General features: G+C 38.2%; 3 protein-coding genes and 1 long non-coding RNA gene across 5 annotated transcripts; all 4 read right to left on the bottom strand.

Annotated features, from left to right (window-relative positions):
- Window positions 1-10248: 10248 nt before the first annotated feature.
- LOC145788886 (26S proteasome non-ATPase regulatory subunit 2 homolog A-like) lies at window positions 10249-11111 on the bottom strand. Its single transcript, XM_082892861.1, has 3 exons — window positions 10979-11111; window positions 10676-10854; window positions 10249-10361 (listed from the first exon to the last, which is right to left on the bottom strand). Exons 1-3 carry the CDS (start codon window positions 11039-11041, stop codon window positions 10352-10354), a joined length of 252 nt encoding a protein of 83 aa, XP_082748987.1. The 5' UTR covers window positions 11042-11111; the 3' UTR covers window positions 10249-10351.
- Window positions 11112-11533: 422 nt separating this feature from the next.
- On the bottom strand, window positions 11534-12484 carry LOC145801447 (uncharacterized). Its single transcript, XR_014342953.1, has 3 exons — window positions 12449-12484; window positions 12235-12348; window positions 11534-12108 (listed from the first exon to the last, which is right to left on the bottom strand). It is a non-coding gene; the product is annotated as an uncharacterized LOC145801447 (long non-coding RNA).
- A 185-nt stretch (window positions 12485-12669) lies between these two features.
- On the bottom strand, window positions 12670-14321 carry LOC145801446 (26S proteasome non-ATPase regulatory subunit 2 homolog A-like). 2 transcript variants are annotated; one of them, XR_014342952.1, is made up of 6 exons: window positions 14257-14321; window positions 14038-14178; window positions 13853-13957; window positions 13253-13499; window positions 12905-13018; window positions 12670-12819 (listed from the first exon to the last, which is right to left on the bottom strand). XR_014342952.1 is itself a non-coding variant. In XM_082892860.1 (6 exons), the coding sequence occupies exons 3-5, from the start codon at window positions 13892-13894 to the stop codon at window positions 13016-13018; spliced, it is 267 nt and encodes an 88-aa protein (XP_082748986.1). In that variant the 5' UTR covers window positions 13895-13957; window positions 14038-14178; window positions 14257-14321; the 3' UTR covers window positions 12670-12819; window positions 12905-13015. The 2 variants fall into 2 exon arrangements, 1 of the variants encoding a protein (XP_082748986.1); XM_082892860.1 differs by having other exon boundaries at window positions 13253-13474.
- Window positions 14322-19708: 5387 nt separating this feature from the next.
- LOC114291181 (zinc finger protein CONSTANS-LIKE 5) lies at window positions 19709-22032 on the bottom strand. The gene is made up of 5 exons (XM_082890644.1): window positions 21988-22032; window positions 20872-20876; window positions 20659-20755; window positions 19848-20111; window positions 19709-19732 (listed from the first exon to the last, which is right to left on the bottom strand). Exons 1-5 carry the CDS (start codon window positions 22030-22032, stop codon window positions 19709-19711), a joined length of 435 nt encoding a protein of 144 aa, XP_082746770.1.
- Between the last annotated feature and the right edge of the window lie 804 nt (window positions 22033-22836).

Below are 22836 nucleotides of genomic sequence, written 5' to 3'. Positions count from 1 at the left end.
AACTTGCATCTGCAGCCTTCCACAGGATATGTTGAGGGGAGAGACGATGCTGCACTTCCACGGCATCCCAATACTTTTCGGTTTCCTTGCATTTATCGTACTTTTGCTGATATATCAAAAATGAACATTTCACTACACTGATTCACTGCATATATAGATCACATCCGACACATCACATTCACATACTATATCTGCATGAACTCACTCTATGCACCATACTTGCATCTGATATACATATCCCGACTAATGTATTCAAACTGCCTTTTCAGGTCACACCTCTACGGCCCGGGCCATCCGGGCCTTCTTCGGTAGCAGGGAGAAAGATCCCAACACGCGGTCGAGGGAGACGTCGAGTGCCTACCACGACATGAATTGGATATCCACCAATCAAAATGAAGCCCTCGACACACTCGTCAATTTGGTATAAGGAACTAGTATCAAACTCCCAATGGATTCATTGGATCAAAAGAAAATGTTTGAGAGTTTAGGTAGAGAGAGATGAGAGAAAATGAGAGAATAAATTGTAGAGAGAGAGATGTGGAAAAATAAGGGAAAAGTGAGAGGGAGAGAGGGAGAGAGAGAGAGAGAGAGAAAGAAAAGGGACAACAAATAGGCTAAAAAAGCACAAAATTCAAGACTGTTCACACACTTGGCCACACGTGCGGAAGCCCCAGCCGCATGTACGGTGCCCTCCTGCACATGCGAAAATTCTCCACTGCATGTGCCTTAAAGAAAACCCCACTCTCATTCCAAACTCCTCCCCACATGTGCGGTCCATCCTCCCGTACATGCGACCTCCAATCAGCATGTGCGGCCTAAGCCCCCACACGTGCAGTTCTACATAATTCAGCCTAAACTTCTTAAGGTGATCGTGCTCTCCTCAGTTTCATCCTTGTGCCCGAAACTCAAAAATTCTAACACAGCCTAACGTTATGTGGATTAAACAAGTTTGAACTCCCGAACATCAACGCCATGCAAACTCTTAAGGTACTGTAGCTTGCTTTTCGTGCTCCTTTTGGATACGATTAGCCCTACAGCTCAGACTCTCGCGGTTCGAAATCTAATTCCACAAGTGCAATGTGAAATAGATAAACACAAATGAGTCCAAATCTGGCAATTCTTTTGGAAACTCGATTTTGAATCAAAAATGTCAAAAATGGACTACTTTGCCAAATTTCAGAGTCACCACCTAAATGTTTTGGAAAATTTAGGAAACTCGTGACTCATGCCAAAGGCCACGTGTCTGTCATTACCAAAGTGTCTCGGCTCAGGAACTTAGGTACGAGAGGAGAAGGTCATGAATTAAGCACCCCACTCGCCCGATCAAAGATCGGCCTCTACTAATCATGATGTGATTATTATTTACGTTATATGCTCTTGTTCCGATTATTAGGCTATCCTTACAACGTGTTGCACACAAGTATAGACTAATTTGCAAAAGTTGGAACGCTTTGATTTCATGTATCTTTTGAAAAGCATTTTGAATATGTACCACTTAAAAAAGTGATCTCATATGTACATTAATCACATTATCCCAATTCAAGCAATTAGTCTTCTTCCACAGGCATTCAAACAGGTATATCAACTAAGCACTTAGTCTCACGGTATCATGCTTGACATGGCAACAATCCCACGCATGCAACATGCTAAAGCAAAAATACTCACCTAGTACTCTAAGGCAAGCCAAAGAAAATAAAATAGTTTAAAAAAATGCATGATCCTAACAATGCAATATGACTAATGCAACACATATAATATGCAAATAATAGGCTCGGCTACTAACATGGCATATGAATCAATTCAAGGCATGCGATAAAACAACATGTATTCAAGTAGGAATTTGAATTTGACATCGGTTAGTATGATGAGCCGAACCCTTATGTATGCAAGACAAATGGATGGAAGTCATGGAAAATGCTAAAGAAAACATGATGCCACATGCAATCCATCGTAAGCAGGTAAATAAAAGGGAGAAAGAAAGGAGGGTTGGAAGACATACACGCATTATTACATATTTTCCCTCATACAAGAGGGTCCAAATAAATGTCCTGGCCAATTACCGAATTAACTACCTATTACAATACCAAAATTTAACTAACTATTCTAACTAATTAATTAAGTACAATACAAAAATTAACTAACTATTCTAATTAATACAATTTAGAATTAAACTAAGTAATTAGTTACAATATGAAATTAATTAACTAAGTAATTAATTATTACAAGTCCACTACTTTAGGTACAACATACTACTATTAAACATAATTTTAATCGGCCCCGAGAAACGAGGAGTGGCTCACGCATGGATATGGATTTCCACCCGAAAATGCCTCTATTCTGCTGCCAGAATGGCTCTATTGTGCAATCAAAAAAATTGAACTGTTTTTACCCTAGCCTCTGCTCTGTTTTGCAAAGAAAAAGACACTGCTTGGCTGAAAAGAGGTGGCCAGCCGGCCAGTAAAAGTGGTCGGCCGTACAGAGAGGTGGCCGGCTAGCCACTAGTTTTGGGTTCTCCACTGCTGCAACAAAAAAGAAACAGAGCACAAACAGAGTATTTTCAGGAGATGTTTGTCCACCATGCCTCTCCTTGTCAGCAAACAAATCAAAGAAGGGGTAGGCTTGATTCGCAAGCCATCAGTCAATGCGAACTCATTGCGTGATGACTTATGACTCAAGGGACAAAAAGGTCAATAAATGATAACGAAAGACTCGTAGAATCTCTTCCCTATCATGGAATTGATCAAGGGAAATGGTTGACCTTGAATCTTGAACCATTATCATCACCAAAGAGTATGTGACGGTTCAAGACTCAATGGGGTTCAATTAACGTCTGATTGAACCCAAACCTGATTTTATTATCTTATTCCATTTTAGTCCAATTTTATTGCCTCTTTTACTTATATTTCCATTCACTAGTCATTTTAGTCCAAGAATGAAGATTAAGTCCACTAAATGGAGAGAAGTGTCAAGCAAGGAGTTGTTTTGGGCATGAAAGAGAGGTAATGCACTGGGAATGAACCTCCAAAGAGATTAAAACATTTAGCATTGAAGGGTCTCTTTCTCAAGCTTAAATAACACTTGGTTAAAACAACTCTCAAAGAAATAAAAAACCAAGAAATGAGGGAGGTTGCAGAGGTAATTATGTATGAACACAAGTATGAAAAGTATGAAATAAATGCTATCAACTCAAATAGGTTAGTGTCTAAGGCCTAAACCACCAAACATATGAGGACAACTACACTACAAGCATGCTATACAAGGCATAAATGAAATAAACAACCTAAAAAGGTCCTAAGATAGCTAAAACAGTGCTGGAAATAACATGGAAAAGCTTGAAAAAGTTAACTAAAACAATGGAGAAATTGAGCTAGTAAACAAGCATAAGGGGGGTGGCTAACCCCTCCATTATTGGGACCTCAAAACAACATTTTAGCCTTTGATCAATGGGAAAAATTTGGAAAATTGAAGGGAAACACAAGGGCTAAAGCTTGGAAGATAAGGTTCAAAGAAGGGTGGGTTACCCTTTTACCTTTGATAGCTTTATGCTACAAGTTTCAGCCTATAAAAACAGTTGTAGATACCCCATTTTTGACCGACCTCAAGACTTGGACGTCATCGTTTGAACACTCGGTGATCATCCTTGTTTGTGTTCGTTTGGAGTTCCCGGAGGTCTCGGCTACGCGCCTTGCCTCAGGATCTCCGAACTTGACTGTTCAGTGTCTGGTTTTGCACCAAACACTTGCATTTTGCCTTGGAGGGGCAGGGAATGCCTTGTGAGGCATCCCCACACACCACCGGCCATGGCCAGTGGCCACCGGCTAGTGTTTGCTGCCATCGGCAATGTATATTGCCGGTCGGCACTGTTTATTGTCGGTCGGCATTGTGTTTGGTCGGCCGGCCACTGTTTCTGATCAACCGGCCACTTTTCCTGGCCGAGACCTTTTCTTGAGGGGGCTTGACCCTTTTGAACCCTTTTTAGCTTCTCCAAGAAGCTTGACCCTTTCGACCCTTTGTCTAGCTTCTCCAAGAAGCTTGACCCTTTTTAGCTTCTCCAAGAAGCTTGCCCCTTTTTTTAGCTTCTCCAAGAAGCTTGGTCCTTTTGTCTAGATTCTCCAAGAAGCTTGGCCTTCTTGGCCCTTTTGCTCCAAGCTTCTAAGAGAAGCTTGGCCTTTTTGGTCAAAGCTTCTAAGAGAAGCTTTGCCCCATTGGTTTCTCTATATAAGAAGAGCCTCTCCTTCCATTAGAGAGGTTAGAAAAATCTGATATATCACATATATATCACTCCCTCTCTATATCTCCCTCTCTCTCTACATTTGTGTTGGTTAGAGGGTTCAAAAGGGTCTAGTTCTTGGCCATTTCAACTACAACTCTTGGCCTAACACCTCCATCATCAACCTAAGGAGCTTGGAGGCCATTTTCAGAGGTTGAGGGTTGCATTTTTGGGTCTAGAGGCTGCTGTCCCCTTTTGGCTACAAAGGTAACCCATTTTTCCTCTTTATTCCCCGTTTTTGCACACCATTTTAGCCTATCTTGCTTTCGGATTTGGGCTTTGTGTATAACATAAAAAAGTTCTGTTTTTTTGTGTTTAAGATACTTCATTAAGACCACTTTTGTGTTTGGGGTCGTTTACCCCCTCTTAGGCCTTGTTTGGCCCCATTTTGTGCTATTTTTGGTGAGTTTCGGGACCACCTCGTTTGGGCCTCCTCACCACTGAAATCTTGAGGGATTTCAGTGGTGACGATGGTGGTTTAAGGTCCTAAGAATGAGAGGGCCATCCCCTCTCCTTGTTGTCTTGTTTGATGCCCTTTTTGGCCTTACAAAGGGGCCTATATTTGCACACTTCTTGAGCTCGGTTCAGGCATTTTTCAGTGGGTTTTAGGACCCCCATAAGCCATTTCTAGAGTTGTTTTGGTCATATTGAATGTCTATCTTGCATGTGCTTAATAACTCCTTGCATGGCCCTCTAAAGTAACTCATCATTTTTGCATGCCATGGTTGCGTATCAGTGGTTATTTGGGCCTATTTTCACATGTTTTATTCACTAATTTTTGATGGTTTGGTGAGATTCCATGTGCATCATACACTTGCTTTGTATTCCTCTATTTTGCCTAGAAATGCATCTTGCCTTTGGACCACCATGCTTGCATATTTTGGCTTAGCTTTGTGAAGTTTTTGGTCATGTTTTAACATGCTTAAGGTCTGTCTTGGGTCCTTAGATTCACATTTTCCATGTTTACTATAGCCCCTTTGCATTTTGGCTTGTTGGCCTTAAGTGTGTGAGTATGTAGCATGCTTTATTTACTTTGTTTTATTGGTTTGGCACCATTTGTAGCATCATTTCAGTCCCTTTGACATGCTTGTATGCTTGCCTTGGACACCTCTTTAATGCTTTGAAAGTTTGTGTAGCATGCTCCATGTTTTGGCATTGGTGCATGCCTTTAAATTTAGGTCATTTGGATGCCATCTAAGTGATCTTTAGGCCTTGTTTTAATATGCTAAAATTCTGTTTTTAGTCATTTAATTCATGCCATGTGTGGTTGCACTAAGTGTAGTTCAATACTTCTTTGGTGGGCCTTAGGAATTGGACCATATTTGCATGCATGTTTGCATGTCATTTAGCCCTTATTTCATAGCACTATGGCCACTGTTTTGGGCCTAATTAGAGCTGCCCAAATCATGTTTAAGTCCATCTCTTTGTTTGTTGCATGCTCTCCTTGTATATTGTAGCATATTGGTGAGTTGTTGCATATTTGAAATCACATGATTGAATGAAGTCACATGTTGGCTTGCATGCTTGAATGCCTACATTAGCCTTGCACACTTGTTAGTCGCATTGCTCTATGCCTTGCATTTCTTGCATGCTCATTTGCATTGCCGTATTGCATGCCTAGTTAACATGCTTAGGTTGCATTGCATTGGCATGCATGCTTGGCCTCTTGACTAGCCATGATAGAGGTTAAGTCCCCATTGGTTTGATTGTTTGCATTGCATTTGACATGGAAATGCATAACTTGGTCTCTTGGGCCATCATGCATGGAAATGCGCGATTGATGGTCCGAGAACCAAGGAGCATGTCCCTTTGAGTCATTAACATGATAAGGGACATGATCGGTGCATATATGCCTTGAATTGTATTGCCATGCTCTGCCTTGCCCTCTGTTGCTGTCAATTGCAGATTCTGCAGGAACTTTCTGCCGACCGGCAGTGATAAGTGCCGACCGGCAATCTCCCCTCTGCCGATATCTTCACCAATGGCCGGTGATCACATGCCACTGCCGGTGAGCATTCTACCCAGCCGATGGCATTCTTCAGTATCCAGAGAAGCAATCCTGAGGTTTTGGCAGCCTCCAGAGGAGTAAAGAAAGGAAAACAGAGGCAGCCTATGCATGGCGGTGCACTTCCGAGCAAGACCCGAGCACGCATTGCATTGGGTTCCCTTCCCGAGCCAGTTTACTATTTTTATTAGCTTAGTTAGTTTGTTAGCTAATTAGGCAATTTGTAATATTTAATTAGCTTGCGTAGTTAATTAATTTGTATTATTTATTTGGTCCCTCCGAGTGAGGGAAAATCTGTAATAAGTGTGCGTGAGTGTGTGTATGTCTTCCAACCTCACGTCTTTCTTCCCTTTTATTTACCTGCTTATGATGGTAGATTAGGGCACGTTTAAATTAACATACCTCATGTAATGCATGCGTGCATTCATTCATTTGTTTTACATGCACCGGGCTCGGTACATCACACTAACTGCATTTGTATTTCAAATTCCAAATTGAGTACGTGCATCAATTGACTGCATTTTACATGCCATGCTTAGGTTAGCCGAGCCTACTCTAATTGCATTTTGCATGCGTTGCATTAGCCACTCTAACATGAACTAGGATCATGCATGTTTGCTAACTAGTTTATTGTTTTGGCACGGAGTACGATGTAAGTATTTATGCTTTAGCATCTCGCATGCGTGTGAATGTTGCCATGACAGTATGTTTGCCATGTGGCTAAGTGCTTATATGAGATAAACTGTTTGAATGCCTGTGGGTGAAGGTTGGATTGTTTGAGTTGGAAAAACTCGTTGAAATCCGTGTTTTAGCCTACTTGCGAGTAGCAAATTCTAAAGCGCTTTTCAAAACAAACGGATATGCAATGCTTATTTCCAAATTAGACAATCTAGTCTATACTTGTTTGTTGTGCGCATAACGTAGTAATTCTAGGCTAACAAATTGGAATAAGAACACATAATGTTTTCAAAAAACGGATATCACGGTTAGTAGAGGCCGATCTTCGGATCGGGCGAGAAGGGGTGCTCATAGCTGACCTTCTCCAATCGTACCCTAGCTCCCGAGCCGAGACAACTCCGGTGATGACGGACATGTGGCCTTCGGCACCGAGTCAGGGTTTCCTAAATTCCCCCATAAAAAATATTTAGGTGGCGACTCTGTATCTGGCAAAGCAGTCCATGTTTGGCACTTCTTTTCAAAAATCTGTTTCTCAAAACGATTTGCCGGATTTGGACTCTTTGGTTCAGATTAAGAACCGCAAACAAAAATCGAGTCCGAACTGTAGCGAGGCCCACGGGCGCGTCTACAACAGTTGACGAATAGCCCAAAATAGTAAGAAAAGATAGGAAAGACGTAGTGCAAAGGAGCTAGTAGTTATACCTCTTGAAGAGAGGTAACACTTTGAGTTATAAACCAACAATTTTCCACCCTCAAGAGCTGAAATTCAAGCTCAATAACCTTAGCAAAGAGACCTAAAAATTTTGTTTAGGAAGTCTATGTAAGGTTGTGGGCGCCAGATAATGTTGATGTACATGCGAGAAGGCCGAATAATAGGTCTGAGGATAATCAGGATAAATATTGTATTAGGCTCTGCCATGGACGATCCTAAAGTCGAATAAACTAATCAGCCATAGAACCAATTGAACAAAAGTCGAATAAATAAACGTGCACTAGATTAAGAGTAGGCCCGACCCTGGGACCCAAAAGAAGATATAAATAGAGGAACATCAGCCAAAGAAAGTTATGTGAGAAAAAACCTAAGAAACTTAACACATAAGTAAACGAGAGACATATATTACCTTGTCCGTCGGAGTGCTAATTCTGGCACCCCCGACCGGAGTGTTAATCTCTTTTTCAGGTGGCATTCAGAGGATCAGGAGCGTCCTTCAGGATCCAAGAATATTTCCGAATCACTTCACCACCATTGGTGCCGTCTGTGGGAATACTCAAGTACATCCAGGGCGGGCGTAACGGAAGATCCTCCGATAGTCGCTGACGAAACTACACCAAGAGATGACCTCACTCCAACAAACATGCTAGGACCGGAGAATATCGCCGTGCGACGTGCCTTGAACTTTGACTCAGTAGCTCAGATCTCACCCTCAACTTCAATGCATGAGACAATGCAGACGATTATGGATCAGGCAAAGCAAAATGAATAGCTGCATGCCAAGACTGGGATCGACCTTCGAAAAACACTACAAGAAATTGCATTTTTCGCAACGCAACAAAATATGTTGCTAAAAGGGAAAATTCGTTGGCAAAGAGTTTTGCCGACACACAAAGCTACGTTGGCAACCCGTAGGCAAAAGTGAGTTGGCAAAAGTTTTTGCCGACAAAATGATCATTGCGTTGGTAAAAGTAATACCTTTAGCGACGAACATAGTCGTCGCTAAAAGCCTCCATCCATCGTCGGCAATTTACCTTGCGTTGGTAAAAGTCATTCAAATATGATAATTGTGTGACACTTTTCGCGACACAAATTTGCATGGGCAAAAAATATACTTTTAGCAACAACATATGCGTCGGCAAAAGTAAACGTTTGGCGACACATTTAAGTCGGTAAATGTTGCCATTTGCCGACGATTTGTTTGTCGCTAAAGCTTTACTTTTGGCAACGACAAATTGACATTGGCAAAAAATACACTTCTACCAACACAATATGAGTGGGGAAAAGTAACTTTTAGCGACACATTTACGTCGGTAAATGTTGCCATTTGCCAACGATTTGATTGTCGATAAAGCTTTAGTTTTGGCAACGACAAATTGACATTGGCAAAAAATACACTTTTAGCAACACAATATAAGTGGACAAAAATAAACTTTTGGCTACACATTTACCGATAAGTTATTTGTCGAGAAAGCTTTACTTTTTAACGACGACAAATTTGCAGCGGCAAAAATAATTGAAACTCATTTATAATTTTTTAAAAGATTTACAGTTTTACAAGAGGCATCCCTCAGGCACCACTATAACAAACTAATAACATTGATATGAAATCACACAAAATACCCCTCCATACCCTTCCATCCAAAACACCAGCAGTTGCCCGAACTTACACCTAATGACAACCCCCATTAATGAAAACCTAATCTATTACAGATTGGACAAAAAGTCCTGCACCCTTCCAAACATCAACAACACCAGCAAACATCCAACAACAACACCGCAGCACCTCATCGTAACAATCACCATCACAGCAGCATCACCACAGCATCTCAGCAACAGCAGCAACATCACAGCAGCACCAGAAGAATAGCAGATTAGTATAGCAGATCAGCAAACTGATTCAACACAGATCATCACCAGTTCAGAAAACCATTTCAACTCAGCAACCCAAACAAAATCATATAACCAAATCAGAATTGACGCAGCAATTTACCTCATTTACCAGAACAGTCTGAAAACAAATCAAACAAAACCAGTAACAAAACTATACAAAATGCTCAGAAATCAGTTTACCATGTTTGTCATCCATCAATTGTTCAAACAGCCCTCAAAACTATACAATTCTTAGTAACTTTTAAGCCATCAGGTTAACAGAAGTTAAGTAAAAATTCAAACTAATTCACTGGCTGTCATGTTTACACTAGGAGAGTGAGTCATATAAAAACACTCAATTCAAGTACACCACAATGTTTACCAAGCTAACCTTATACCAATGCACTAGAAACAGTAAAAGTAACTAAGCATTGAGATTGTCCATACACCACAATGTTCACTGATGGCTCTCTTCACTGCTTTAGAATGTGACTGGTGCACTGAAATATGAAACAAAGTCGAATCATTTCACTCAAAACCATTAGTGGCAAATTTATTACACTCAAATCATTAAATTAGTCATGAGAAAGTCAACAAAATGCTTCTATAATGAAGGTACCAGTAAACAAGATCAGAAACATTGACCTCCTTCCCCCACCATCTGCTAGTGGAGAAAGAAAAGAAAAATATATATATATCCATCCCTACAATAAAATACCCGAGTAATGCACAATTAAAATCTTGAGATTGTTAACAACTCTCTCCTTGTATTCCTTGCCGCTTATTCTAGCTTCTGTAGGAAGCAGGTCTAGCTTCAATGGAGTCTGCAATCAATCGGAAGATGGTCACACGAGGGTGAGGAAGATAAGAGGAAATTTATGCACCCAACAGACTGATCTATAAAACCAAATAGACAACAAACCAGCTAGCAAGTTTGATGGCATTAGTATTACAACAAATGCTAATAAATGCATTCAGGTCATAATATATGCTTAGTATCTCACACATAGAACAATACGGTACGTGCATTATGTTGCAATATGTGATTTGTTATGTCCACGTTCTCATGAGATTTGGTTGTTTCTCTAGGCTTCAGTCTTGAATAAATTCTACACTAGCAAGGGATAGAATGTAGTACTTCTCAGTAGCAAGCTCCGCTCTATCACCAGCAGCCAGAAGAACCGGTGTTGAGTGGGTCTGGAAACCAGTAATGGTCTTGGGTCGACCTGCCTGGCCAACAACATCGACAGCTTGGCCCACCCGCACAGGTACTGACAGAGGTTTCAAGTTCTCATCTACTGTCAGTAGCATTCTTGGCTGTAGTATTGAAGGAAATATATAACATAATCAACCATTAGTAGTAGTGTGTTAACAGCCCAATCATTAAAAGCAATAGAGAGTGAGATAGTAGTAGACAAACTGTTATAAACTGAGACCAAACCTGCATTGCCAAAACGAGGAAGTAAAGAACATAATGATATTTCCCCAATATGATCGCTTTCATATCAAGACATGCATGCAGTAAGGTTACTATTCCAGCCAGTGCCGTTCTGGAAGAAAAAGATGAAATACATACAGAAAGTGAGCCGACAGAAAAGCCAGAGGTATGACTTAAAAATACTTCTCCTCACAGATACTAAAATTTATTTATTCATTTAATTGCAGAAAAGAAGGCTAGATCATAATCTAAAAACTTCATATTTGTAACCCTGTCTCCCAATATGCTTTATCCCACAAATTATTTATTTATTTATTATTTTTTTATAAATAAAAATGTTTTACTCCACATGACAGCCTTTTAACAGCTTTGGACAAAATAGCCACATTACAGATTACAACAGTAAACAAACTTTGCAGACAATACAGATCATATATTCCTTTAGCTCTACTGAATGATTTACCCTGTCGAAGAAGTGAATGCATGAAGCATTTGACACCATTCTTAACCCAACAGAGCTATAAGCTGAACTTATTTGGATCATCTGATTTAATCCTCTTCCAACACTCGGCTGTATCTAAGACCAAAACTTCTCTTATACAAAAGATGCTCATAGGATGACGAATTTTTTGTTTGTTTCTAGTGTGTTTGGAAATTCCATATGAATGCTATTGATTCATTTCTAGAATTCCATCACATAAATAATGTGGAATAATTCTTCTTTCAAAAATAAATCTCTTAAATGGGAAACAAACCATTGTTCCCCTGTATACGGGATATTAACTAAAAGCGGAATGAACCACTTGAAATGGTAGGTTTAAACTACATGGACTAGCTTAGGTGCCATCAAAATTCTAACAAAAAACCTTTAGATTCAACAGAAACATCCCAATTAACGGGTCAGTCCTGATGTGAAAACTACCACTTTGGAAGAAGTCTCCCATTGTTGAAACTTGCTCATCTCCCGCTGGATATGTATGTATGTGAATCAGTTCTAACCCACACCCTAAAATTGAAAAGTTAATATGGGGGAGAAGAAACACTTACGGGAATAGCAAAAAGCGCTCAGAATGATATGGAGCAAGAGTCAACAAGCCTTTTCCCAAATGTACAAGACCCTGGGCAATTCGTACCTGCACAAGTGGCCAACACAAATCATTAAAACAGAACCCCTTAAAAAAATAAAAAATAAAAATAAAAATAAAAGAAAGAAAGAAAATCTGAGATGCACTGTGGAACAAATTCCAAGAGAAACTTACACAAAAAAGGAGGCTAGCTTCTTTGTAGTAGTAACTCGAAAGATTGCGAAGCATGCCAGCTATTCTAGCGTTGTTGGTTCCAGCACCAATCAACCCTAAGGAGATGACGCCAGCCTGTAGAATCCAGATAAATATGTCAAGATTTAGGCTGTAACTAACAAGGAATCAATAATACTAACTATAGTCCTAATATATTATATGAAAGAGAGAATACCATTGCTACTTCTGTATCTGTATCGTGACTAAGTCTATTTAATGTATCCATAACATTGACCTGGTCAGAACATCCAATTCATAAATTAGCTCAACTGCAATTCAAACACCAGTTCCAAGGTTGCTCAGCTTGGAAAATATCACAGGATAATTTACCTTAGGGTTTGATATACAAAGAAGACCAAGAGCCAAAGGAACAGCCCTTCGGATATTCTGTTCTCCATACTGTAATAGATGCTCTAATGAGCGAATAGCCATTTCAAGTCCCAATTCTTCAGCCATTGCTACCATAGCAATTCCAAGTATAGCTGGTCCCTGATGGGTTTCTCCCTTCTCAAGATGTTGGGCACATTGACCAAGAAGGTGTTGGACCTATGTGAAAATAAACAGTAGAGTGAGTTATTTCATCTACATAACAGTCGACTCCAATTTAAATTAAAGGGGTTGGAGTAAACACCTTGAGCACATTCCCAGTTCCAGCATAAGCACAGGAAAGTAGGGTCATGTCATAATATTTCCTAATTTTCTCATTAAATGTCTTAGAAACCTCTGCTGTTGCCTCCACACTTTACTGTCAAACGACACAATGGGATTCCAAAGAAAAAACACAACAAAAACGAATGATGTAAATAAGAATCAAGTCCAGAGTCTACAAGGTGTTATCAACAATAAATAAATAATAATTTTCAGATGCACCACCAAAATTTTTTTTTTTTAAAATTATCACAATTTGAAAAAGAATAATCTGTGATTAAATAGAAAAAAAAAATTAAAAAACGCCCCACAGCTTGCATTTTTTAGTTACCTGCTTCCCAAGGTATAGAAGGCCAAGGCCAAGAGGCAAAAGTCGAGTGAGGGGCTCCCCCAATTCTGATTCACTTCGGTCCATTAATGCAAATATAAGTGCCTGAGCAACCTCTTCATTACAGGAACCAACATATACCAAGGCCAATGAAATAGCAGTGAACGCAATCACATCAAGAGGCACTTTGTTATCTCCAAGGATAGGAGTCAATTTACTACGGATCTGACAAATGATTTAGATTAGTCCGCTGCAACGAGAAATAAACATATCAAACAAAGAAAGTAGAGGAACAAGTCAAATGATGTTTTTGCATTCCACAGATACAAGATAATTAACTATGGAACAGAGAAAAATTATAAATTAATCAACATCAACTTTAATTAAACATGTTGTACAAAGAGAAGGGAAGGTATCTTCCAGTACTCATCAAATTTTATCTCTCCCTCTCTATTTGTGTGAATTCTGTAACTTCTGTGATGAAATTAACAATCTATGGTAGAATAGACAGAATGATTCCACTGATGTGCCTCTTGAATCAGACATAGTATTGTTTCCATGGCCTACCAAGAAACCACCAGTTAAAAATGCAAGGAACCTCACCTGCTCATTTTGGGCACCAGCATAAGCATGGCCCAGACCCATTATTGCACCGATTCTGACAGAAGAATCCTCTGTATCTATATAATCAGCAAGAAGTGCCAATGCCTGAAAAAAGAAAATTTAGGATTTCCAAATACATAACAGTCACAGACTTGTGTACAGAAAAATGCCAAAGTATAACTCACACGATCACAGTCATTCTTGATACCGCAGTTCACAATACCAACTCCCAACAGTGCACCGGCTATGACATGGTTGTCATTACTGTGGAAATACTAGTCAAGTTGGGCAAGTCCAGAATCAACATCCCAAAGCAGAATCATACCCTATAAGGAAAAATGGTGATAATCCAGCAATAAAGAAACTTGGACCAGCAAATAGACTGAAAGGGGAGGGGAACATACCAGACTTGCTGCAGCACTGGCTTTTCCGTGTTCTTTATTCTCAACCTTTACAATTTCCTTCTTTGGCAAAAAGCCAAAATGAAATTTGTATATCTAGCGTAGTTTATATGCATCGTTAAAATAAAACTTACTCTCCAAACAATTATAAAAGGAGAGACAACCTAAACATTTTCTTCACTTGAATCCTTCAAAACAGCTATTAAAAGAAGCCTTTTAGTTTTGTTGTTTGTTGTTGCAGTAACACTAGAGGGTAAGGTTTAATAAACTTCATATCAGCAGGACTGCTCCATTTTACACTAGAGGGTAAGAGTCTCTCTCTCATTTTACTTGTTTCTTCCAACCAGGACTGCTCCATATCAGCAGGATGCAGTGGTGGTGGGTCTATGTCATGACCTTGTGATCTCCAAAGCAACAAAACAATGTTACAATATTCTAGTGTCACTTAAAGCTATTTCTTGTTAACCATGGAACCTCACTACTCAATTGTTTACTCCTAGCCAAGGGCTTTTTAGCCCAATGGTATTTACCCCAGCACTCTTATTTTAGTTTGGATGTTCAAACCTCGCCTTTTTAGCTCCTATCTATTCCACCCAGGACCACCACCACTTAGCGACTGGCTCTTTCCCAATACCATTAAGAGTAAGCTTTGGTAAAGAAAACCAGGTCCACTATTTGTTGCCTGCAAAGAAAATTTACAAGGTAAGAAAACTTCATCATCAGTCTGTTAGAAAATACTGTCAATTGCAGTTGTAGGTAGTTGTACTTGTTTGCATAGAAAGCTTTGGTAAAGAGGAGTCATTAAAATCCAACATTCAAATCAGAAATTAAAAGAAAAAAAACCTGGATAAAGGATGATTACATCTGAATCAGTGATCAGTCATGCAGTGTGTCAACTAGAAACTACAGGTTTAGTGGAAAACAATTTACCTCATACATAATGTCACTAGCCGCAGCTTCAGAATGCAAAGGCGATGGAAGTGAGTAGACTATTGCCTTCAAGATGGTTTTTTCCCTTTCCTTGTTTGTCTCCATTAGTGCCCTCTCTAACAATGCTTTTGCCTCTGGATTAAGCTCGGTAATGAACTTCAATGGTGATGGCCATATGAGAGGATCTGGAGCTGACGGGTTCGATAATGCTGCACATGCTGCATGCTTGTGCCTCAAAGCAACCATGTAAGGTATCCTCCTGCCAAGATATCAGCTGGTAACAATCGTTTCATTCACAAAACATTCGAAGCTAATGTCTCCACTCATTTAAAATACAAATAGAGCAAACTTCCCACAATATTGGAAGTATTAAAAACAGAAAAATAGCAAAAAAAAATTTCAAGTGCAACTATGTCAAAAGTTCAGTGGAACTCCAGTGGTGATTGCCAAAAGGAAAATGTCAAAATGTCATTTTTTTAGCAATGTTGTTCCAATGGTGCAAATGCCATTCTGGCACATCTAGATCATTGCTTAATTCTGTCCAATGGATGTCCCACATCCAGACCATTGGATCAAAACCCTCTCTTGGGTAAGTTGAGTTGGCACAAATGATGCACAAGATTTGGCAATATAAGTTTTTAACAGACCTTTTGGCAGGCCACTAGAGAGGATTTCTTAGGTGCAGCCACCATATAATTTGGCAATAGCAACCATTATACAAGCCCACTGAAGTTGCTCCTTCTTAGGTGTCAACCATATCTTTTGTTAAACCATACTTGTCAAAGCCTCAATCCAAATTCTTTAATGCCATCATGTCATCGTCAACAATCTCAATAGGAACCAATTACTCTCGATTTTCGTTATGATTGAGCATGAAGGCTAATATTGTTTAACCACACTAGAAATACGTAGATTGTAGCACATTCAACTCCATAGAAAGGGAATAACAAGGGGTTCAGACACTGCTATAACATTAATTCCATATTGAGTACTCAAAACTAATTTCAGCATCAAAGACCTTGAAATCACCTACTCCGTATGTCAGTGGATCTGGTCTGCATCAATTATTATATAGTTCTTTCTAAAGTCAGGAAAGAAAGAAAAACTAAAAAAATTAAAAACTAAAAAAATTAAAAATTAAAAATAAAAAGTTTACCCAGATGAATCTCTATGAAGTCTATCAGCCCCCCAAGCAAGTAATTCCCGAACACAATCCAATGAACCCCCACGAACTGCAAAATGAAGTGATATAATCCCAGGGAAACTGCAAACAGGACTCTTATAAATATTAATGACAAATTAAGAGTGCTATGACATTACACTAGAAAACCTTCAATAAGAGAGTTTTACCCATATCCTCTAGAAGATGCACAAACAAGAGCCCCACTGTCTAACAACATATGAACACACCCCGGCCATCCTTGTCGGGCTGCCAAGTGCAATTGGGTTGCTCCATTTTTATCTCTTATATTCACAAACCTTGCAAATTCCCTGCCATCAACTCCAAATCAAACCAAACAAAACAACCACAGCTTTAGCAACTTCATGGATATTCTCTACACACAAGCATATATGAGTGTGTGTGTGCAGAGAGAGAGAGAGAGGGTCACCAGGAATGTGCAACAGAGGTGGAAAGGGTAGCAGAAAGAATAGCTTGTAGGCAATCTAGATGGCCATAGAAAGCAGCATAATGCAAACAGGTTTTTCCATGGAGTGAATCAAACATCAAAATCTAATGAAATTTCATACACAACCAATGATCAATTTATCTTCTACAATTCAACCAATGATAGTATTTTGTTTGCATAAAAAACAAGTATTGCAAGTGGGGGCGACATAGGCTAGCGGTAAACCAGGAACCTACCGCACAACCACCGCATACTGCCAGCCATATATGTCTAAGGGCGGGCCCAAATTGCTAATGGTAGGGACAGAGAATAAGCACAGAATCAAAAAGTGAACAAAGACACCTCTCTACCTCTAATCTAATCTAATCTTACAGTGAGGAAAATGACAGTAACTACCAAAAATAATTGCCGAGACAATAAAAGAGATGTGTGCGGTGTGGAGGGCTCACTCCAATTGATTATATCTTCCTGTTATTTTGTGATGGTAATGAAACAGGATGATTCAAGATGCTTCACAGGGCTCACACTCTATTGTCAGCAATTGCACCCATGATTGCAAAAATTTCACAATGTGAATTGTAAGGAGTAATCATGACAACCAAAATAAATATTAAAAAATTAGAAGCACATCTGGTTATTTATAGTCACATAACAATAATCAAATTATTTATTTAAACATTGCCACAAAATCTTTTTTTGTATGAAATGGGGCTATAACTTAATTCTCATTATCTCAAAGAAGTTCGAGGCAAATGAACCCAAAAAAAAAAAAAAAAAAAAAACTCATTTTGATATGAATGATCATCAGAGAAGTGATGAACCAAAATAGAGCCAGCATATTCAAATAGTTATCTTGCCCAACCAAATTGCCCATTTACAAGTTTATTTACTTTCATTACAAATCTTTGAGGGGCCAAGCTGTGTGAGAACATGTCTGTTATCAAATAGAATTGCAATCCACGAAAAATAATTTTAGTTTAGGTAATGGTCATAGAGCAACTGCAAAATATGCAATGGCCTTAAATAGGTCTAAATTCCATGAATTTGGCTGGGAAATTCATGACACGTCTTCATGAATAATTTGTAAGATTTTAATTTATCATAATCAAATCTTTCAAAGTCTATTACAAACAATAATTTACCATTTGTATTGCTAATTAGTGCTTGTTCATTGTTCAATAATTGCATCTACTAGCTTTTCAATTTCATTAATAAGTGCTTGTTCATTCAAGCACTTAGTGCCAAACAATCAGGTTAAGAAAGTGATTTTATTTATTTATTTATTTTATTTTTTTTGTAGGATGCATCTCAGTTTTTTACCTTTAGCATCTTCTTTGCCTTCTCAATTTCAAGATGAAATGGATGGCTTGTAACAAAACCCCCTTCCATATTTCTTCTTTTGGGATGGTGACTTTCAACTTCACCATCAATATGTTAATCGGTTATGACTGAATATTTGTTCTAGAAATAATCTCTTGTCTCTTCACTTTATTTATTTGTTTTTAATTTGCCTATAATTTTCTGTTAACACCAACCAGCTTTTTGACTTCGAATGAATAGATATAAATAAAATATATTATTCTATATTAAATATTTGTATATAAATTCTATTGGTACATTATAGTATTACCTTACCTGATTTTCTCTCAGTGATGTCAATTTCCAACTAGCCAAACAAACAGGCTTTGTCAAACGGGCCTTGTGATTCTTCATGTTTATGGTCCTACGATGTACAGTCTGATATAACATCATCTTTGAGGAGAACAAGTATATTCCTACAGGCTAAAGCATATTACTCACTAAAAATAGATCTAAAAGACATGAAAGGCAATTGTAAAGAAAGGAAATGACAGAGACAAACACTAAAAAGCCTTTTGCAGAGACAAACATGATATATATCAACTCAGAGAATAACAATTCCTGCTGGTCCTATTGTGAAAGTTTTGCACCATCGTTATCTTTACCAAAACACAAATGACAAAAATGCCTAATATATGGTTGGTCTAAATGAGAAATTTCAACGAATTACGAAAAAAATTTCTTAGAGGAGGTGGAAGGCCCCATGATCACATTGAAAGTCTATGATCCGTTTATATCTAAAATACACTTGACTACTACTGCAACCCGCATTACAACACGGTAATGACTGTTAATGAAAAGGTCTATTGTCGTGTTCACATTTTAATTTTTTTGAATTCATTGATCACAGCCCTATCACAGGTTCACCATGAATTTCCATAAAAGCAACATTTCATTTTATCAAAGTGAACAATTTTAGGGAGGTGGTTGGAGGTTTGGCAGTGACGGCTACAGGGCTAAAGTTATCCAGATTTAACTAAAAGATAAAATAGCAAGGAAATTGCATAACATGCCACAAAAAAATAGTAACTTTTTCTTATAATGTGTGCACTTTGTAAATCAATTAAGAACATTGAGACATCATTTAAGTGGCTAGTATAAAACATTTGTTTTATATTGACATAATGTTATAAAAAAGTACAACCTTTTTTTAAAAGCACATTAGACCTTTATACAGTAACAGAAAAATGTTATACAGCTCAACCACCCTTTTTCTACTCATTTTCTACCTACAAACCAATACAGACTAAAAATGCATCGATAGGTAATATTAACTCAAACTGTCTGATCTAATGCATGTATTATTCTTTTGGTTTATTCTGCAGAATTTTACAATACCTCTACAATTTTAATTTTTTTTCTTGGGGGCAATGTTTTTTTTTGGGCTTGCCATGCCATTTATCACTTCCTTTACAATGTAACAAGCAACCTGAAAAAAACCACAAAAAAAAAAAAAAGAAGAAAAAGATGCACACAAAAGAACATGCTCTTTAATCTTTATGATGACTACAATTTAACATGTCACATTTTATAATTTTTCAACTTCTCTTCACAAATTGCCCCTGCAAAAAAGTGAAGAAATGATATTGAAAAGAAAAACACTATCAAAATCATTTGCAATAGCTAAAACATTTAAACATGATAGATTAATTACATATATATATAATGTTTATTTACCTTCATACGAGGACGCTTCTCTGCGTTGATCTTTCGAACTTCATAACGGATACCTTTGAAGAAAAGCCAGTTCTGCCTCTTCTCCTTGTACCTCAACACACTAGCTTCTCTTTTCCCTAACTTCCACTCCTCTCCTCCTCCACCTTGAAATACTACTTCCTCTTTTACCTTGATATTATTGCCACCATCACCACAGCCATTGCTAATGCTATATTCTGGAACTGTCCACAACCCTCCATTACTTCCCCAACCATCCTTCAACCCCTATAATTCTTTTAATTTTCCTCCAAAGATCAAAATGGTGGTACATATAATAGCTTTACACATTCACCAAAACATGAACATTATTAGACAAGTTTAATACAAATTTTAATGAAACAATTAAAGCTGTAATAGATGGGTTAGTAAATCATCTAAAGCCGCTACATGTATATATACATATATATTTTAGGGGGAAACTGAAATATTTCATGATTTTCAAAAATCATGGATTTTCAAAATAAGGGGTACTAAATAATATATTTATAAACGCTTTAAAAATGATCACAAAGCAAGGGACAGACATTTCAGGAAATGTTCTCTTACAGAGTACAACAGATCAAAATACAAAATGAGGGCATTGATATACAGATTTTATTCTAAACCTAATTCAATCAAATACCTATAAAAGTTACTTTGATTTCATATCAGTTGGTTAATCACTACATATAGCTTACCGACAGTGGCATTTCGAACAGCAAAATCACATGGACATCAAAGACAGATCGAAGAAAACAAGATTAATAATAAAAAACATAGATCCACAACATACGAGAGAATCGATTTGAGCAAGAGACAAATAGAGAACTATAAGTTTTTTTAGTCGAATCTTCACCTGGTCTCGCACATCAGCAGCAAACGGCGGAAACCTGATAATCAACAAACGTCTATGCGGATGTGCGATTGTAAGGGTAGGGACCTACGAATTATGAGAGAAGGCTGTGCAAGATGGAAAATCGGGTAGAGTGATGAGGGGGTTTGTTACCTATCCTGGGAAAAAAAAGAGGGAATTTTGAGAGGGAACATTCACACCGCCTGAATAAGCAGTCACCAAAAAAAAATGAGGACAATAAAAACAATTTTTAGATTTTTTTTTTTGGAAAAACTTAAAATTAATTTGAGAACAATAAAAATCAAAAATATATTTTTAAAATTTTAAAAATTATTTATGACCTCCTAAAACATAAAATTATACAAAAATAATAAGTATATTTTATTTTTTCACCAAATGTTTTTTAATTTTTTAGAAAAAAAATTTTGAAATAAGTTTCTAAAAATACAACCAAATATATTGAAATTGATGATCTAACCACTTTGGAAAAGTTTAGATTATCTTAAATTAGCCATCTCAACTTAAGAACATGTTTGAGTTTGACGAGTTTATTTTGTGATATAATTCGATGATCACTTTAATTTTACAATTCAATAATTAGAATATTTAAAATTTTTTGAAAAATTATAATAAAAATACAAATAACTAGATCACCTCATTTCACTACCAAAACTTTTACCGACGAATAGTATTATCATCGCTAAATGTTTAACTCTTTGCCCATGCCAACTTGTCGTCGCCAAAAATAAGCACATTAATAGCGACGCTTATTGTGTTGCTAAAAATTAAGCCTCGTAGCTAAAATTTATGAAATTTTGGCGCCAACCAATATTTTTGGCGCCTAGTCAGTGTTATGCTTTTTTAGCGACGATAGTAAATTGCGTTGGTAAAGGTCTACTTTTCCCAACGAAATTGATTGCTGTGTCGCCAAAAATATACTTTTAGCTACGAAAAATTGACGTTGTAGCCAAAAGTAGCCGCCAAAAGTGCAATTTCTTGTAGTGAAAGAAGGATGGCCGTCGACGTCGACTTTAGAAGTGCAATAATGATAGTGATTCAGACTCACCATCCCCAGAGCCCAAAAAGAAAGGGCGCGTTGATGTATCCAATTCATTTGAGGGAAGTCCATATGTACAACATAAACGAAGAAGAAGCGATGATTCAGATGAGGAAGATAAACATGACCCATTCGTGCGATGAATTGCTAGGGCTGTGCTACCCAAAAAGTTCAAGGCATCGTTGTTCACCCTCTACGACGGAAAGTCAAACCTCACTGATCACATTCGTCTTTACAAGCAAGCGATGATGCTCCATGCTAACGACGAAGCCCTCATATATCGGATATTTCCAAGCAGTCTGGGACCACTGGCCGTGAGGTGGTACTATAAACTGGAGCCGACATCGATTAAGAGCTTCCACCAACTCCAAAAGTCATTCAGGGTGAGATTCATCACTAATGAGGTCTAGCCGAAGCAAGTCGATTCTCTCTGGGCCATACAAATTAAACCGGAAGAAACTCTTCATGAATACTCGGCCCGCTATTGGGAGTGCTTTAATCTGGTAGATGATGCTTACAATGATTCCATGGCCATCACCGCCTTTAAGATGGGATTACATCCTAATAGCTCCCTCCACAGTTCATTGATCAGGTGTCCCCCCAAAACCGTCTAGACATTAATGAAGAAGGTCAAAGAGTACTGCAAAGTGGAAGATGATGCCCTTCGAGTCAAAGCCGGACGCAAAGCCATTGAGTCGGCTACGTCGAGAATTGTTCAACCGATTAGTGTCGTGCCATCAAAAAGCCCCGAGCGGGGGAATCGACCTAAACGAGACAAAAGTCATGATTCGCGCCGATCAAACGAACAATGTTCACATCGAGCAAATGAATAGTATCAAGTGGATAGCAGGCGGACAAGGCGTTCGGGCAAGAAATACACAGAGCTGACAGAGCCAATCAATAAGATTCTATCAAAAATACAACACCTTCCATTCTTCAAGTGGCTAACCAAGATGACGGGACCCCCTGATGTGAGAAGACAAGATAAATGATGTGAGTATCATAAAGACCATGGTCATGACACCGATAGCTGTTTTTCTTTAAAAGATCACCTAGAAGAA

The sequence above is a fragment of the Camellia sinensis genome, chromosome 10, assembly GCF_055761805.1.
Source record: "Camellia sinensis isolate YWXY chromosome 10, ASM5576180v1, whole genome shotgun sequence".
In the NCBI taxonomy this organism is placed as follows: domain Eukaryota; kingdom Viridiplantae; phylum Streptophyta; class Magnoliopsida; order Ericales; family Theaceae; genus Camellia; species Camellia sinensis.
This window is presented reverse-complemented; position numbering and strand designations above follow the sequence as displayed.

Coding starts and splice junctions, on each gene's coding strand:
- LOC145788886 (XM_082892861.1), bottom strand. CDS start 11,041: ATGAAAGCGATCATATTGGGGAAATATCATTATGTTCTTTACTTCCTC. Junction 10,855..10,978: donor TCCTCGTTTTGGCAATGCAG/GTTTGGTCTCAG, acceptor TCAATACTACAG/CCAAGAATGCTACTGACAGT.
- LOC145801446 (XM_082892860.1), bottom strand. CDS start 13,894: ATGGGTCTGGGCCATGCTTATGCTGGTGCCCAAAATGAGCAG. Junction 13,475..13,852: donor CTGGTGCCCAAAATGAGCAG/GTGAGGTTCCTT, acceptor ATCATTTGTCAG/ATCCGTAGTAAATTGACTCC.
- LOC114291181 (XM_082890644.1), bottom strand. CDS start 22,032: ATGGAGCATCATCGCTTGCTTGTAAAGACGAATGTGATCAGTGAG. Junction 20,112..20,658: donor TTGCTCAAATCGATTCTCTC/GTATGTTGTGGA, acceptor AAAGAATTATAG/GGGTTGAAGGATGGTTGGGG. Junction 19,733..19,847: donor AGAAGCGTCCTCGTATGAAG/GTAAATAAACAT, acceptor ACTTTTTTGCAG/GGGCAATTTGTGAAGAGAAG.